Source organism: Ictalurus punctatus, chromosome 12 (assembly GCF_001660625.3).
Source record: "Ictalurus punctatus breed USDA103 chromosome 12, Coco_2.0, whole genome shotgun sequence".
In the NCBI taxonomy this organism is placed as follows: Eukaryota; Metazoa; Chordata; class Actinopteri; order Siluriformes; family Ictaluridae; genus Ictalurus; species Ictalurus punctatus.
Genome location: NC_030427.2, coordinates 9,214,124 through 9,233,349, shown reverse-complemented (window position 1 = coordinate 9,233,349; position 19,226 = coordinate 9,214,124). Strand labels below are relative to the sequence as shown.

Sequence of the window (19,226 nt, the reverse complement as noted above, 5' to 3'; positions counted from 1 at the left end):
CCGCTGAGAAAGTCTGGGCTTCTCAGCAAGCCCAGCATAGCTGGGAGAGTTAATGGGTGATATCTCTCCCGTACTTCCACCCTTCTTTGAAACAGATACCTTGGCGATAGATAGAAGGAGGGAGAGGATGAGATGGTTGCTCGTCTCTTGGAAGAGGTTTGGGAGGAAGATGAGGATGCAATTCTCCCTCCTAATCTCTCTTCCAGACCTAGCAGTGCGACAGGTGAGTCTCCCTCCCCCATAGAGGGAGACTTGCACCTTATTGAAATGTGTGGGGGAGCAGCTGCTAAACTATCTATCGACTGGACTTGTATGAGGGGAACAGGCCGCCCCAACTAGTGGAATTGTCGGTGGCGAGTCACCTCCACCCCAGTCGCCGGGCAGCCCTATTTTCCACCTCTCCTTCACTACCAGGACTGACAGAGAGGCTTTCCATTTCTCTGCTCCAGAAATTTACCACTCATCTGCCCTGGCTGTCAGAGAGACCTCACTGCATATCAAGCTGAGCTCATGGAGGAGATGGGGAGGCAGATCGACACTGGGTCCCCTGATTCAGCACTGTGGGAAAAGATCTGTGTCATTGCAGATCTCAACTTCTGGTCATCCTGCTGTGGCTGCAGCATGGGCTTGGCAGTGTAGTGTGAGAGAGAGCGCTGTGGTTGGGATTATCAGGCCTGTCGGAAAGGGAGAAGGTGGAGTTCCTTGATGCTCCAGTGGAGCCGAAAGTTGCTGCTGTGACACAAATGCGGCAACAGAGTGACCTTTGCAAGAAAGATGGAGAGCCTTTTGAAACTTGCCTCCCCAGGAAGCCCACTGCTCGACGAGTAGGGGACGAGTAGGGGACAGTCAGGGTACTGAAACCCTAGGCCCCCCCCTCCCAGCAGTCATTGTGGGTGGAGGTGAACCCAAGACAGTCACAGCCAAGAGGAAAGGCCTCATTTGTGGCTGCAGCGGCTAAACATCGCCCAGTTAATCTTCAGGGAGGCAAGAAGCGGCAGGCGACCTAACCAGTGGGGTTTATTCCTGAATCGAAAGAGGGGTTACAGCACTCACGGAGTCTCTGTAGCACCCCTCTCCATAACACAAAAATCTTCTTCTCCCCTCCAGCAAAGAAGCGTCAGGGTTTTATTCAAGTTCAGAAGAAAACAGTCCTCAGGTTGGAATGTTGGCATCAGTTCACCCAGTGCCCCCATGTTGTTTCTCCCCTCTCCACCCGCAGGGTTATGCAAGAGAGAGCACAGTGTGTGAAACAAATAAAAAGAATCCCTGTGCATCCAGGCAGTGGGCCAAGGGCACAGACGTGTGAAAACAAAAATGTTAGGGCACAAAATTCAGAGCTGCAACCCCCAGCTCCGCCGCTCAATGGCGCCGTAGCGCCATCAGTGAGCAAGAGCTGCAGGGGACCGCTCGCACGGAGACTTTCCCCCACTGCAAGCATCTACCCAGCACACACACAACTCCTCAGGTTTGCCTATCGGGGCACGGCCTACGAGTTTTTGACGGTTCCTTTCGGGCACTCTTAAGCCCCGAGGGTGTTCAGCAAGCGTGTCGAAGCAACGCTCGCACCGCTCAGAATATAATGGGTCTCGGTGTGTCAGCTTATTTGGATGACCTGCTGTTGTGTGCTCCCTCATGGCAGCAGGCGGAGAAAGACACAAAAATGCTCATGTTTCATTTGGAGAACTTCAAAATAAACAAGACGAAGAGCTGCTTGGTGCACACATGAGAGAATCTACCTGGGTCTCAGGCCTGTATCAAGCGTTTCTGTTGGAGGATTGCCTCAGGTCAATTTGTAGCTGTTTATCCCTTTTTTAGAAAGGGAAGAAGGTCCCACTCAGACTAAGTTTACGTCTGCTCGGAATGATGGTCTAACTCTCGGTTGTTCCACTGCGACTGTTGCGAATGAGGAGCGTTTCAGAACTGGACGGCAGTGCAGCGTTTCTGTCCAAAATGTCGTCTGGTATCATCACTCTGTTTCTCGAGTCAGGGACTCTGCTGGGGGCAGTTTCTCTGTGAAAGGTGGTTACAACGGACACGTGGCCAAACGCACTATTGTACATGTTTCCTCCACTGAGTCTGATCGTATCAGCACTCTAAAGAGTAAGGGAATGCGGTCACTCAGTCATACTAATAGCCCCAAACTGGCCAGGGAGATAATTCAACTCCTGTGCGACCAGCCCTGGACTCTCCTGCTGCAGACGGACCTCCTCTCTTGAGCGTGCAGGGAGATTTTTCACTCAGCCCCGGACAAAGTGTCTCTTTGGGCCTGGCCCGTGAACGGTTAAACTTGAGCGTCTCAGGTTTGCCTGTGAGGGTGATTGAGACTATTCCGAATGCGAGAGCGGCTTCGACGCTTCTGTTGCGGGTGTGTTAGGTTTTCTGGAGGAACTTTTGGATGAGGGCAGAGCCTTCTTGACCGTTAAGGTTTATCTTGCTGCAATTTCTGCATGTCATGTGGGGATTGACAGGAACACTATAGGTCAACACCCGCTCGTATGCAGGTTTATGAGAGGTCCGTGGCGTTTGCACAGGGTATCAAAGCCACTGATTCCGCTGTGGGATCTGTCCGTGGTCCTTAGTGCACTATCTCGGCTCCATTTTGAGCCTATAGATAGTATTGATTTAAAGCTACTTTCGCTAAAGGCTGCTTTATTATTTGCTTTATTATCTACTGCGAAGCGGGTTGGTGAACTTCACGCTTTGTCGGTTCATAACTCCTGTATGTGGTTCGCTATGGATTACTCGAGTAACGCTCAAAACTAATCCAGCGTTTGTGCCTGAAGTGAACGAGTCAGCTCTCTCCTGTAAACAGGTGGATTTACTGGCTTTCCACCTGCAGCCTTTTTCCTCATCAGTGGATGAGCGGCTTCATTTCTCGTGCCCTGTCCGTGCGTCGCGTCACTATGTGGACAGAATGAAAGCACTAAGGAAGAGGAATCAGTTAATTGTTTCTTGCGCTGATTCTCATAAGGGTGAACCTAGTTCACATCAGCGCCTGTCCCACTGGGGAGTGGAAGCTATTATATTCTGTTATAATAGCATGGGACTCGGTCCTCCGGAAGGGCTGAGGGCTCATTCTACAAGAGGTATGACTACCTCATGGGCACTATTTTAAGGGCCTTTCGGGCCTTTTCGTTCAGGACATAAGCAAGTTGCGCTTCGCCTGATTTTATAGACTGGATGTCACAGAGCCATGACTGGCTCATTCCTTAAGTGTGTAAAAAAACAAAAAACACTCGTTCGTGAGGTGCTTTTTGCTTTTGGTTCACGTATATTCCCGTTCTATTCGGAGAATAGTTACGGATGCTGTTTGTGTTACATCACTGAGTTGCTTGACAGGCTTGCTTCGGACGGCATATCTGCAATACGGGAGTTGTCTATATCCCGTAGTGAGATACCGATCGAATGTTTGAAAGAGAACTTTAGGTTACTTGCATAACCTCGGCTCTCTGCTAACATGAGTGAGGTATCTCGCCGCACTTCTCTCCTTGCAGTGGCACAGAGAAGAGATGGCATGCTGAGAATGAAGTGAGGATCGCTTGCAGCAATATTTTTATATATGTGTGTGTGTGTATGTATGTATGTATGTATGTATGTATGTATGTATGTATGTATGTATGTGAGGGAGGCGGGACTCCCGCATCACTGTCGTGATTGGTCTGTCAACTGGCAGACGTGGTGTAATTGGTGCTTCCAGGATCGGTCACGCCCGAGGCGTTTCCCCATAGTGAAATTCCTCGCTCATGTTATCAGAGGACTAGGGTTACGTAAGTAACCTAAAGTTTCAGTGTTAGGTTAAGCCTGTTAATAGAGACTACTAATACTAGATTTAGTATTATTAATGATGTTTAGTTAATATTATTGTAAAAGTAAATGTGAGGAACAAGTGATGTTATGGGTGGTGACTCCTGCTCGTTGTGTGTGTGTGTGTGTGTGTGTGTGTGTGTGCGCGCGCACAGGTGCGAGATCGCCACGCGAGAGTACTGTGAGTTCATGCATGGCTACTTCCATGAGGAGGCCACGCTCTGCTCTCAGGTAACGCATACTGCATCTGATGCTGGTGAATGGTGATGATGATGATGATGATGTGATGATCTTGACTGTGTTGATGTTTTCAGCATTGCTCATCACCGTTTAAGCGGGAGGGAATAATGAATATCGGGGTGGATTAGTATTTGCATTAAACAGCTAATATTTTGGAATACTTGGCTGCTCAAATGGATGTTTGGGTGGAAGTTGAGATGGATAGGTGCTTGGATGAAGGCTTATTTGGATGCACAGATGTATGCTGGGAAGAAATGATGGGTGTTCTGATGGTTGGGTGGAAGCTAGGATGGATTCTGTAATGGGCGCTGGTTTATGGATGTATGCTCAGATGGATGGATGGATAGATGGATGAATGCTTAGATGTACAATCAGAAGGATGTATGGACGTGTGTTGGAACGATGGATGCTCGAATCGATGAATGGGATGAGAACACATGTATGCTGCCTGCCGTGTGTGTGTGTGCGTGCGTTATGCCTTGTAATGGGTCGGCACCCTGTCCGGGTGTACTCTTCCTTGTGCTCTGGCGCAGAAAATGGTTGGATGATATGGGGGCTAATTCTTTTTTTTCAGGTTGATAAAGTGTGATATACATTTAAATTAGCTATTGACTAAATACAGTGTATATTATTATTATTATTATTATTATTATTATTATTATTATTTATTTTTTTAGAGCTGTTTAGATGCGATATAATGCAGCTACATCTTTAATTCTACCGTATTTTTATTACACAGGTTGCAAAACAATCGAATAGGAGGTTATATTGCAGTTATCATACAATGTGAGGGTCCCTTCACATTTGAATGGCTTAAATATAATCGTAATCTGGCCCGGTACTGTGTGTTGTTTCTGTTCTTGCAGGTTGGAGAGGGGTTTGTAAAAATTCATCTGTGATGAATGTGATGTGTGTGTCACTGCAGGTTCATTGTCTGGACAAGGTGTGTGGCCTGCTGCCGTTTCTGAACCCGGACATTCCGGACCAGTTCTACCGACTCTGGCTCTCTCTGTTCCTGCATGCAGGGTATGGGGAGACGTGCAAGAAGAAAAAGAGAAATTATATGTCTGTATAAAAGGGCTAGCTAGCAAAATCTTTACCTTCAGTCGTTAGCTAGCAAAATCTTTACCTTCAGTCGTTAGCTAGCTCATGCTTGCCACTCGTATTCAGTTGGCTAGCAACAGTGCTAACCATTTGTACAGCATATTGTGTGCCCTATAGGAACAAACTGCTAGTCATGCGAAGACAATAATTAACACCGTGTTAGGGATTACACTGATCACACTAAAACATGGCTTATTTTGTGTCTTGTCTCGTCCCCTGTCAGTCTCCTGCATTGCCTGGTGTCCGTAGTCTTCCAGATGACTGTACTGAGAGACCTGGAGAAACTCGCTGGCTGGTTACGCATCTCCATCATCTACATCCTCAGCGGGATCACAGGAAACCTAGCCAGTGCTCTCTTCCTGCCATACAAAGCAGAGGTGATGACATCACACTTACGTTTTAAACATTTTTTTTTTTATCGCGTTAATCATTTATTGAACAGCAATGTACACACAATATCGAGCACAACGTGTCAGTCAGTGCATAGACACAAGAAGAATCTAAATCCTGCATTTCCTGAGGTATCGGTACCATTTCAATGACGAGTTCCTCTATATTCCTCTCATCTCTAAAGTTTGATGGAGGATTGAAATGTCACCGCTTTGATAACATGGATTAAAAACATTTGATTTTTAATCTCATTTTAAATTCTTTTGAAATGTTTTCTTTTGCATTTAGGTATGCAAGACTAAGCTTGGTGTTTGTTTGTTTGTTTGTTTGTTTGTTTATTTATTTATTTACAGTGGTGATTTTTCTATTTATCTGCATAAATACGACCAAAAACATCATCAGAAGTCCTAAAAGTAGATAAAGAGATCCCAATTGAACAAATGATACAAAATATTATACTTGGTCGTTTACTTATTGAGGAAAATTATCCTACATTACATATCTGAGTGGCAAAAGTATGTGAACCTCTACGATTAGCAATTCATTTGAAGGTGAAATTAGAGTCGGGTGATTTCAGTCAATGGGATGACAATCAGGTGTGAGTGAGAACCCGGTTTTATTTAAAGAACAGGGATCTATCAGAGTCTGATCTTCACAACACGTGTTTGTGGAAGTGTATCATGGCACAAACAAGGATTTCTGAGGACCTCGGAAAAAGAGTTGTCGATGCTCATCAGGCTGGAAAAGGTTATAAAACCATCTCTAAAGAGTTTGGACTCCACCAAGCACAGTCAGACAGACTGTCTATAAATAGAGGGAATTCAAGACCATTGTTACCCTCCCCAGGAGCGGTCAACCAACTTGGATCACTCCTAAGCAACTAAAGGCCTCTCTCACGTCGGCTAATGTTCATGAGTCCACCATCAGAACACTGAACAACAATGGTGTGCATGGAAGGGTTGCAAGGAGAAAGCCACTGCTCTCCAAAAATAACATCGCTGTCCATCTGCAGTTCAAAAATCACATGGACAAACCAGAAGGCTACTGGAAAAATATTTTGTCGATGGATGAGTCCAAAATAGAACTTTTTGGTTTAAATGAGAAGCGTTATGTTTGGAGAAAAGAAAACACTGCATTCCAGCATAAGAACCTTATCACATCCGTGAAACATGGTGGTGGTGGTAGTATCATGGTTTGCGTCCGTTTTGCTGCATCTGGGCGAGGACGACGTGCCATCGTTGATGGAACACTGAATTCTGAATTACACCAGAAAATTCTAAAGGAAAATATCAGGACATCTGTCCATGAACTAAATCTCAAGAGAAAATGAGTCCTGCATCAAGACAAGACAACCCTCAGCACTCAAGTCGTTCTACCAAAGAACGGTTAAAGAAGAATAAAGTGAATGTTTTGGAACGGCCGAGTCAAAGTCCTGATCGTAATCCAATAGAAATGTTATGGAAGGACCTGAAGCAAGCAGTTCATGTGAGGAAACCCACCGACGTCCCAGAGTCGAAGCCGTTCTGCACTGAGGAACGGGCTGAAATTCCTCCCAGCCGATGTGCAGGACCGATCAACACTTAGCAGAAACTAGTTGCACTTACTGCCGCACACCAGATACTGAAAGCAAAGGTTCACATACTTTTGCCACTCTGTTATGTAATATTGAATAATTATCCTCAATAAATAAGTGACCAAGTATCATATTTTTCTCGTTTGTTTAAGTGGGTTCTCTTTATCTACGTTTATAACCTGTGTGAGATTCTGATGATGGTTTAGGTCATATTTATACAGAAGTTCAAAACGGTTCCCAAACCTTCCAGCGCCCCTGTATTTATTTTTACCGAATTACTTAGTGTAAGTCCTCATAAGCATGCACGGCTGTGCTTGTTCACCCCTACTTAATCCTGTTTATCTGCTGCTCGATGTGCTGATGGAAAGAAGCGTGGATTAGTAACGTCTAGATGATCGGTGCTTAAAAGGTGTGTCATGCTGAACAAGCAAAGGCTAAAAGAAGCTAGAGCAGGAAGTGTGGTCATTACACCGCTTCACCCCTGTCTACTTATCCCCGTCCACTTATCCGCGGGCGGCTGTGGCTCGGGTGGTAGAGTCGACGGGTTGTCAACTAAGCGTAGGGTGGTCGGCGGTTCGATTCCCGGCCCGCATGACTCCACATGCCGAAGTGTCCTCGGGCAAGACTCTGAACTCTTACGTTGCTCCCGATGGCAAGTTAGCACCGTGCACGGCAACTCTGCTACAGTTGGTGTGTGTGAATGGGTGAATATGAGACAGACCATTTACCATGTCTAGTAGAAGTAGCTTTATTTCCAATCAACATAAACAGTTTCATGATCGTTGAAGTATCACAAGCACGATCCTGAGCGCTGCAAACGATGAAATGGGCGAAAGCTACTTTACTTTTCCTCCCGTGTCGTTTCTCGACACTGAAGCACTCACATGTTTTGCAGTCGAGACGGATTACCCAGTTAGCGCGAGCCGGTTTAGCCCGATTTGACCCACTGAGATCCTCTTACTCTCGACTCTCAATTTTTCCTTCACCTTTATGCGCTTGTTTAGAATTGTTCGTCTCGACAAGTTCCATTTTGTGGAACTTGTTCCACTTATGGCCTAATCTTCACATGTGTGCTTCAAAACTACATCATTTAAGATCATTTTTAAGGGGGGGAAAAAAAAGTGAAGTAGCAGGGATGGTCCGTATTTTTAAAATGTAAAATATATTAATTGATTAATTTAAAAATGTATTGTACACAGTTATACCACCATGCTCTTAAATCATCAGGTCTTTAATTCTAGGTGTTTATTCATTTTCTGTAACAGCAGCTCTGGCAGTAGTGCCAGCTGTAATACAGACGAACGGTTTATATTAATGCTATGCTGTAATCTATAGTAACGGCTAATTTACAGAGACTTCTATTGGGGAAGCTCCATATAACCCAAGACTCTCATAATAAATGCATGCAAAAGTTATTTCACACACATTGCCATGTCAGTAATGATGTAAGTTTTCTGTAAGGGAATGTTTATTTAATATTTATGTAAGGAATCTCCAGTCTCACTGCGTTTTGTGCACTTTACGCTTTCTTTCTAATGCGTGTTAATTTTTTAATTTTTATTTATTTAATTTTTTTTTAAAAATTCTAATATAATGGAACATAGGAACTAAATTCTCCCAGACATTCAACGTTATTAAATGTGAACTGTAAATGGAGAAAAAGTTGTACATGAGTGAGTTAAAAATCGTAATTGCCGTGATGGAAGAGGATTAAAACATGGAAAGGGCTGTTAGGGGAAAATAACCACTTTTGGGTTGGTAACCTCGCGTCGAGCCACATCTCTCACACACACACCCGCCTCCCCATCACTGATTATTATCCTATAACTGCTTGCTGAGTTGTATAAAAAAAAAAGCTGGAGTTTAAAAAACAAACAAACAAACAAACAGGAAAAAACAATTGTTTTACATTTTCAAATCATAATTGCTTGCGTTTATTTCTTATTCAGCTTATACTCATTTCTTTCTACCCGTTTCTTCACTCGTATAATCAAAGAGGGGAATTGATAGGCTTGCTTCACAAGGTCAAAAATAAATAAATAAATAAATAAATAAATAAATAAATAAATAAATAAATAAATAAATAAAAGGAAAATTCGAATGGTCTTAGTTTGGCGTTTTTTTTGTAACTGTTCAATGTTTTTCTAAGAATGGCTAAAGCCGTGTGCGTGCGTGCGTGTGCGTGCGTGCGTGTGTGTGTGTTTCCGGCGTCTTCACCTCACTTGTCCTTGTAGAGGTGTGTTAGATTAACAGTCTGTCCAGCCATGACGTCAGTCTAATCAGGTCAAAATGAACAATTACGGTCTGTTCTTCCGGGTCAACAGCTTTACACAATCTCAAAGCGATTCCAGGAACAGTAGCGTGCTTTTCAACGTCCCACTGCTTTAAAGGTGTGCGAGGGTTTCGTCTTAAAGCGTGTCTGCCCTGCCATTATCCCAGAGCACTTTCTGTTATTTGGGAGTGAAAGGGAAACGCGTGCTGCGATTAGGCGAGTGTCGGTATAGTGAAATGTGATGAAACGGTTCAATTCTACTTTTATCTATTCGCATTCTTCAAATCCTCATGCATCTGTAAACCTGGTTGTCATGGAGCCGGCACCTGCTGAACATAATTGTGGATTCTCAGAGATGAATAATAATAATAAAAAAAAAAACAACGCTGGCTTAGCATGATGATTAGTCTGTTAACATAGCGTTAAACCCAGCTGTGATGTGATGCAAGCAAAACCCTTGTGAACTCGAGCGAAATCGGGAAAGATGAAAAGCAAGGGGAATAAGAAAAAAGAATGAACATGGGAAGAATGAATGAATGCAGAGCAAAGGGCAGAAAGGAAGCGTGTAGTAGCGTCACTAGCGCTGCTCGATGGAGGGAGCAGCAGATGAATTTTGCGTTAAGCAGATGTTTTTGCTTCCATTGTGTGATTGGTGCACATGTTGATAAATGGTATGTAATTAGATTCTTTTCAAGCCCGCCATTTCTGACTTTCCATTTTAGGATGTAATTGCTGCCCTGTGTATGTGCATTTTATTTTTAAAGAGAGAGAGAGAGGGTGAGAGAGGAAATTGATGGTCATCTATTTGACCCTTCAACCCTGTGCACCAACAACAAAAGATCGCAGATTATTTGCGTCCCATTTTTACGCAGACGTCAGAAACCTGCAACCTCTGCACCTGGTTCTCGTGTAACCCTGCCGGCTTTTTTTTTGTTTGTTTGTTTTTTGTTTTTTTTTACTTTTTCTGATCGCGCCAATAACAGAGCTCTTATCGCGAATTACTAATGTTAACAACATCAGCGACGTAAGCGTGATGTCCGGGCTAACGGCTTAAGCTTACGCGTGACTGATTTTGGTATACAAACTAATGTTTGAAAAGAATGAAGGGAGATTAAAAAGAAGGAGATGCCGAAGAAGGAGGAACGAGGTGAGGATGATTTTAGGAAGATGGAAGGAGATGAGGACTGAAGTAGGTGAGCAAGCGGAGGAAGACCGAATTAATTGGGGACAGAAGGACGTGAGGAACGAGAGGAATGTGGAAGGAGTGGAAGAAAGACAAGAAGATGAAGGAGGTGAGGAAGACTGAGAGGAAGGAGGATGAGAGATTTAGGAAGATGGAAGGAGGAAGATTAAAGGCTGTGAGGAAGCGGAGGAAGGAGAAAGACAAGAAGATGAAGGATGTGGGGAAGTAGAGGAAGACAGAGGGGGAAAAAAGGGATGAAGGAAGGAAAGGAAAATGGAAGGAGGTAAAGAAGGAGAGGAATTAAGGAAGGAATTAGATTTTTTTTAAAAATCAATAAAGGAAGTAAAAAAAGCAAGAAGGAAGTGAAGGATGAAAAGGGAAGAAGGGCAAGAAGAAAGACATGGGGTGGGGGGGGGTGAGGATTTTATCACAAAAGTGGCATAAAATCATTCAATTTCTCTATTCCTCTTCACTCCTTCGTCCATATGGCTTCACTGGTGTTTCTTTCACTCGATTCTCACTGCTTGATTCTGAGGCTCTCACGAGGGAGCTATCCAGCATGAAACCACTTGCTTGCTTGATCCAATTCCCACAAACCCATTCTGTCCTCGGTATAATAAATGAGTCATTGGAGACTGGGGTCGTTCCAGCAGTACCAAAGACCGCTGCTGTTACACCTGTACCAAAGAAAGAAAATGTTGCCGTGGATGATTAACAATTTTTCGTCGATACTGTGGATCATGGTCTTTTACTTACCTGCCTTGGAAGTGTTTTTGGTGCGTTTTAAACTGGTTTAAATCCTATTTTACTGACCGTCCCCAGCTTCTTTCTGTGGGTGGTTACAGGTCTGACACTAGCGCTGTGCTCACTGGTGTTCCTCAGGGTTCAGTTTTAGACCCTCTACTCTTCAATATTTATCCATCTCCACTTGGGCGTCTGCTGCGTACGCTCGGCCTCCGTCATCACTTTTAAACTGACGATACCCAAATCTACATTCACTCAAAATCTGGTGAAAACCCTGATGTTTGTTTTCTTTCTGATTGTATTTCTGAGATCAAAATATGGATGAACGATAACATTCTGTGCCTGAACAGCGGGAAAAGCGAAGTTATGCTTGTAGGTTCCCGTCATCAAATTCTCAAAGCCGGTCCACGGTCTCTGTCGGTTGATGGCTCCGCTCTAGAGACTCGAAGTAAAATGATGAACCTAGGAGTCATTTTGTACCAGTCTTACATTTGATTCTTTTGTTCAGAGCACAGTTAAAGCATCCTTCTTCAATTAATTAATTAATTGATTGATTGATTGATTATTAATTAATTAATTAATTAATTCAATTCAATTTTATTTGTATAGCGCTTTTTACAATAGACATTGTCTCAAAGCAGCTTTACAGAAATATCAACACGGTGTACAGATATTAAAGGTGTGAATTTATCCCAACTGAGCAAGCCACTGAGTGGCGACGGTGGCAAGGAAAAACTCCCTAAGATGTTTTAAGAGGAAGAAACCTTGAGAGGAACCGACTCAGAAGGGAACCCGTCCTCATCTGGGTAACAACAGATAGTGTGAAAAAGTTCATTATGGATTTATATGAAGTCTGTATGGCGTTAGGAGCAGCCGTAGTCCCAGCAATCTGGAATTAAAGAAGATTTGAGCTCCATCCAGAGGCTGAAAGGATCTGGATCTCTAGTATCTCCATAAATTCGTGTGGGGCTCGGCGAAAGGAGAGGGGGAGAAAGTAGAACAGAATCTAGTCAGGGTAGGCGTGAGTAAACAAATACGTTTTAAGCCTAGACTTAAACACTGAGACTGTGTCTGAGTCCCGAACACTAATAGGAAGACTGTTCCATAACTGTGGGGCTCTATAAGAGAAAGCTCTTCCCCCTGCTGTAGCCTTCGCTATTCGAGGTACCGTCGGTATTAATTAAATCTGACTGGCTATCTGGCTATCTGACGGTACGGTACCTTCTTCCACCTCGGAAATATAGCTAGACTGCGCCCAGTGCTAAACTTCTCCGTGACTGAAAGCTGATAAACTCATTTGTCGTCACTCGTATAGATTACCGTAACGCCGTTTTAGACGGAGTGTCTAAGTCCACAATCAACAAACTGCGATATGTACAAAACTCTGCCACCAGGATCCTGACCGGGACCAGTGCCTGTCCAAAACCCTGTTTTGGATTCCTTGCACCGGCTCCCGGTCAGGTTCCGAGTCGATTATAAGATCATGATGTCGACATACAAAGTATTACATGGCTTGGCTCCTCATTACTTATCTGGTTTATTAATTTCTTACACCCCAAATCGCTTAAAATCTATGGGTGACGGGGCATTTTCTGCCTACGCTCCTTCACTTTGGAGCTCTCTTCCTCCTGAACTCAAGGAAGCTCAGACCTTTTGGCGCTTTATAAAATAAGTTGTTTATTATTGTTATTTTTATGATAATTATTCATTTCCCTTGTAATTGCAGGTGGGTCCAGCAGGTTCTCAGTTTGGTCTGCTAGCGTGCCTGTTTGTGGAGCTCTTTCAGGGCTGGCAGATGTTGGAGAAGCCGTGGAATGCCTTCCTCAAGCTGCTCGGCCTTGTTCTCTTCCTGTTCTTCTGTGGCCTGCTGCCGTGGATCGACAACATCGCCCACATCTTCGGCTTCCTCAGCGGCTTGCTGCTGTCCTTCGCCTTCCTGCCTTACGTCACCTTCGGCACCTTCGACAAGTATCGCAAGCGTGTGCTCATCATCCTGTCACTGCTCGTGTACTTGGGGCTGTTCTCCTCGCTCATCGTCTGGTTCTACATCTACCCCATCGACTGGTATTGGCTCGAGTATCTCACCTGCATCCCCTTCACCAGCAAGTTCTGCGAGCGATATGATAACGACCCCATCGGCCACTAACACGCTAGAAGCGTTGCTCATTCTCTAGGACTGCAAAGTTGACCATGTGGTGCACTGGCGTGCTTGTGGTCACGCTAGTCCCGGGAACAGTATTGCAAGGTAAAACATTTCTGGAAACCAAGTACTGTAAAGAACCAATAAGAAGTAAGGGATTAGAAAAGCCGGATTTACAGATGCTACACTGATACTACTGCTGATGGTTTGGTGCATTATCAGGTGACGGTTACTCTGAGATCCACTGGTTTTGTGCGAGACTTCCACTGCAGGAGTTTTAGGTACAATGTTTATAATCCTGCACAAATTTCCTATCGACACTAAATACTACTAATCAGGGTACATCTCCGTCAGCCTTGCCTTAAACTAGCATTTTATTAATTTCGCACGTGGGTGCCATGTTCTTGCACTGTAGAGGTTAATGAATACCTTTTGTGTCCATATGTTCAGGTTGAAGCGATACTCCAGCGTGATTTAACCTAATCTCTATCTACCATATATTAAGCTGTGAATCTTTTCCAGAGGAAGGTATTTATGGTAATGCATTACCAACATCGTCGTGTGGGTCTGAACGGAAAGCATAAATAACAAATGACTTCATTTTTTTTTTTTTTTACCATTGTTGGAAGGTCAACGTTGATAAGGTTGGCGTTAATCGTTCGTTCATCCGCAGTAATTGCCGCCGGTCGTGGTGGATCACAGGGACACCCTGCACGGGCTAGTCCATCACGGAGTTTACATCCGTCCGCACACTCATTCAGACATCAGGGAGAAGCTGGAAGAAACCATGGACATGTGGAGAACATGTGAAACTCCCACATGGACTGTAACCCAAGCTTAGGATCCAACTGGGGAACGTGGAGGTGTGAGGCGGCAGTGCTACCCGCCGCACGGCCGTGCTGTTGGCCATACACTTCCTACACGTTCCTTGCCACTGGGGTGGTACTCTCGATGGAATATATTTTGTACATAATGTATCGTTCTAAGACTCGGAATTGTTTTAAACGTTCACTCCACTTACGTTACCACGTAAAAGATGCGTACTAAAGATGTGTACAGAAGACGCACCCTTGAGGGTACAACCCCAGTGATGAGAAAACGTGCAGATTATAGTACTTTTTATGCCTCCACCACTAGGCGGGTCAAGGTCACAGCAAGGTCAGATTCCTGCAGTAGTGTTTCTTTTTCTTCCCCCCCAATAGCTTCCTTCCTGTTTGCCAAACAGTGATGATACTTACACGTTCATATACAGGAGCTCAAGGCCTGTTTTCTGGCTATCTATGATTTTCGCCAATGGTCTGTGCACCAGTCAGTCCAAGACTCTTGTTACTGTGAAATATCAAGGACGAGCGGTTGAAGGTTCTATGGAATTATCATTGTAGCCTGCAGGTGACGGATCTAAACTTGTGTAAAGGTCACGGCAGGGTGAAATGTCTGAAATAATTATTCTTCAATAGTTTCCTTCCTGTTTGTCATACAGAGCTGATACTTGCATAGAACTGGAAGCTCATTTTCTGACCGTCTAAAATCTTTGCTCTACTCGCATGTCCGTCTGAGATTCTCCTTAGCGGGATGTCTCGAGATCTAATGGTCGAATGTTTGTAGGATACATGTGGAATTATTTTAACCAGGAGATGAACTGGTAAGATTTTGGAATTGATCCAAGCAGGGTTACGGTGACCGCAAGGTCAGGGTTTTCTTCAATAGTGTCTTCCCTTTTCGAAGAATATTTTAAGGGGGTTTCAGGCGTATAAATTAGTAACGAGTACGACCAGAGTCGCCGGCAGCAGGGCTCTCCCGGTCAACACTGTGAGTGTCTGAGAGTGCAGGAACTCTTAGTTTTATAGTGTTGCCATTTTAAATTGGTGTTAAATGGAAATGTGACACGTGAAGTAAAAGCCCATGCGGTGCATTTTCAGTGGTTCGAGATTAGGTTGGATAACACTGGGGTATCCCTGTAATGTTTTTTTGTTATGTCCACGTTTAGCTCTTATGACACCAGGGTTTGCTACTACTACCACGCCAACTTCTTATACCTACTGCGCTACCTTGCCTTTTTGTCACCTGGGACCGAGAATCGCAAAGACCCCACAGTGACGACGTTGCCAGTTTATTAGGTACACGGTATGGCCAAAGGTTTGTGGACGCTTGAGCCTCACACCAGTATGGGCTTGTTGAACATCCTGTTCCAAATTTAATCCCTGCTTTGCTGTTCACTACCTTCACTCTTCCGGGAAGGCTTTTCACTAGATTTTTAGAGTGTGGCTGTGGAGACTTGTATGCATACAGCCTCAAGAACACTGATGTTGGGTGAGGAGGCCTGGGGTGCACTCGGCATCCCAGTTCATCCCAAAGGAGTTCGTTGGGATTGAGGTCAGGGTTCTGTGCAAAGCCACTCGAGTTCCAAGACAACCTTGGCAAACCATGTCGTCACGGACCTCACTTTGTTCACTAGGGCATCGGTCATGCTGGAAAAGGTTTGGACCCCTTATTTCCAGAGAAGCAAAATCTTAATTCTACAGCATACAAAGACATCCTAGACACTTTTGTGCTTCCAACTTTGTGCCAAACGTTTGGGGAAGTCCAACGTATGGGCGTGACGGTCAGGTGTCCACAAACATTTGGCCATATAGTGTACTAGTTTATTGTACTTCTGTAAATGAAAATCACTTATCACAGGCTTCGGCTTGTTCTTAGGTTGTTGCATTGAATTATATAATTATCGGAAATGATATCGGGGGCCCTCAGAAATATAAAAGTTAACTTTAGTCAAAAGATCTAAAAATGCCGACAGTGAATTGAAGCTAATGGGATCTTGTTGGCGTGATGGTATAATAAACTGGCAGCACAGTGTATACGTGGACCGTAATAAAAATCTCATATTACAGTAACAACATATTTCCTCAGGGTTTGATATTATCATAGCGTTATATTTGACAGAAACAACGAAAAAAAAAAAGCGCCATATGTTTCTCTGTCCTCACTGGGTAGCTTTTTAACCAGAAACGACTCATTCCCTTCAGGATACAGGTCTATTAGCGGTCATTGTTTATACCACTCTGAGTATGAGAGATGTATACTCACAATCGTTCCCTAGCTTCTCAGATTAGTAGCAATTGTAAGACCTTAAAATGTTCGCCACAATGTTGTGCCGGAATTTTGCTTCATATCGTCGAACCAATCATCGTCACTTGTATACCACAGCGCTGTTCGACTCCGACGGTAGTTCCGGCTGCGAGGTTTACATTAACGTGCTTGTTCTAACGTGATGTCGTTTCCATAGTAACAACTTCCACAGGGAGTCGTACGGCGGACGCGCCACGTAAATGTCGTAGTTAACGCTGTCCCTTTAAATTGTCCGACACGACGTCAGGGTGGAGGTTTACTGTTTCTTGGTTTAATTTAATAGGGGGGGGGGGTTTGAGGGAACAACTGTTTATCGCTGTTATGATGGAATTGTGAACGATCCACAACATAACGTGACTATAAATGGATAAAAAGTCCCACTTGTTGATTTTTGTAATGACTAAAACATTGTTCACGTTGGCAAATTGCTGTGGTAGAAGTGGAATAAAACACTTTTTATTATTGGGAAATGATCAACCACATGGTTGTTTGATTTATTTTCCTATAACATCACGCCACAACCTATTTAATCCCTTACGTCTGTGTCCGTTACGCAGTGTTATTGTAGTTCCACTGAAAATGAGCGATTTGTTTCTTATAATGGGGACATAATGACGTTATCGTGATATGAGGCATCCTTAACTCTTAATGTATTTTGATTATGAAATGTAGTCATCGTAGGTTTTCACAGATAACATTAGCACGACATTCCGGACATTCAGAACGTCAACGGTCCAGCATTCTCACCCAGGTCTGGCGAGGAGACACTGTGGCCTTGATACGTGCCTGGATTATAGACAGAGACAGGAGAGACCACTGACTGAAATGGGTTATAGCCTGATTGTGATGATCTCACAACGGGAGGCTTTGATTAGTCATATTCTAAAGCAAAGCTGGATCAGTGTCCGCTATCCAGCACGTCCGATGACCGAAGACGCACCGCAGTTTGGCCGTCGTGCACCGCGTCGTACAGGAGAACTGGATTTTCCAGCTCGTGTCATTTGTTCCTGATTGGAACAGACCAAAAAAAGGGTATGTTCTGTTTGTGGCCTATGAAGCTGCACTTGACTCCTTGGACGGACTCAAAAGTTTACATAAGAGTTTCATATAACCCGGACGTATTGTTTTATACGTGTCGTTATCGCTTTTGTACATTTTTAAAAAATCAAACCGCCATTACATTTTTGGTTTTAAATAATATTTTCTACTTTAATAAAATTGTACTGTGCCTTATACATACATAAACAATAAGGGAGTGGATGATCTTTACGTTTTTTTTTTTCGATAACCTGAAAATGTAATGTTGTGCATTGAATGTGTTGGACCAAACTTCTGTACTTTATCAACTGATTCATGGACTTTTTCTGTTATATTTATATGAACAACCAAACATTAAATTTTCTTGAAATAAATGTCATGTTACTACAATATTTACTGGTTTACATACGACTAGAATCATCTCTAAAGGGCGCACGGTGGCTTAGTGGTGAGCACGTGCGCCTCACACCTCCAGGGTCGGGGGTTCGATTCCCACCGTGGCCCTGTGTGTGTGTGTGTGTGTGTGTGTGTGTGTGTGTGTGTGTGTGTGTGGAGTTTGCGTGTTCTCCCCGTGCTGCGGTAGTTTCCTCCGGGTACTCCGGTTTCCTCCCCCAGTCCAAAGACATGCATGGTAGGCTGATTGGCGTGTCTAAAGTGTCCGTAGTGTATGAATGGGTGTGTGAATGTGTATGTGTTTGTGCCCTGCGATGGATTGGCACCCTGTCCAGGGTGTACCCCGCCTCGTGCCCCATGCTCCCTGGGATAGACTCCAGGTTCCCCGTGACCCTGAAAAGGATGAGCGGTATAGAAGATGGATGGATTGTTTACATGATATGAATATAGAATATATAACCAGTTTTGTCGTTTTTTTTTTTTTTTTTTAATAAAGGTTTAAGGGCGGGTTGTAAGATTTTGACACGTTTAATTAAGAAATGTGGGATCAAAATTATTTAGCTAGTGTCAGTACATCAAAAGCCAATCAGGTTTCAGTATGCAAATGAAGGACATGAACACTCACTAAGGAAAGGGAGTGTGCAAGTGTGAGAGTCGTGGATGTCCTCATTTATATGTACATATCTGCTTTTCTCACTAGAGGATGAAAGACTACGTTAAATGCTTCTGTCTAATATAGAAACATTATTGGTAACTTGAAACGTGCTCACTATTCTACATCGTAGAAAAATAGTGCGGCGAAAATAGTGAAAAATCGGTTCTTTTATTATATCTCTATTTACAAAATCATACAAAATCATAGATGTCTTGATTCAAGACTCCACAGAGGCAAAGGTGGTGGGTGTCTACCGCAAAAGGCAAAACGATCTCCAAAATATATCAGAAATATTGGACACGTTGAGCTTGAACGATTCTGTGACTTCTGAATACCGGATTCCGTGAACAGGTTTTACAAAGGTTACTCGAGGTGCCGGACAAACCCCGCCTGTAATGCTGCCTAATGCAGATAAAGCCGTCTGCACCTTAGGAACAGCCAAACACTAGTTAAAGACCATTGCTGCGTTCAGTATTAATGCATCCTTGCAAGTAATGATTTGCCTAGCGTTTCTTTGGTTAACATTTGTAAGTAGAATTTAAGAAAATTTAATCTTTTGGATGT

General features: G+C 43.8%; 1 protein-coding gene across 6 annotated transcripts in view; it reads left to right on the top strand.

Moving 5' to 3' along the window:
* The window catches only part of LOC108273104 (inactive rhomboid protein 2), a 42,761-nt gene extending 26,365 nt beyond the window's left edge, over positions 1-16,396 (top strand). For all 6 annotated transcript variants that reach the window (XM_017482128.3, XM_017482126.2, XM_017482130.3 and 3 more), the window contains 4 exons: positions 3,960-4,035; positions 4,970-5,070; positions 5,372-5,525; positions 13,037-16,396. In XM_017482128.3, coding sequence (XP_017337617.1) covers positions 3,960-4,035; positions 4,970-5,070; positions 5,372-5,525; positions 13,037-13,456 — 751 coding nt within the window. In that variant the 3' untranslated portion in view covers positions 13,457-16,396. The remainder of the gene's footprint in view (positions 1-3,959; positions 4,036-4,969; positions 5,071-5,371; positions 5,526-13,036) is intronic.
* The last annotated feature ends 2,830 nt before the right edge of the window (positions 16,397-19,226 follow it).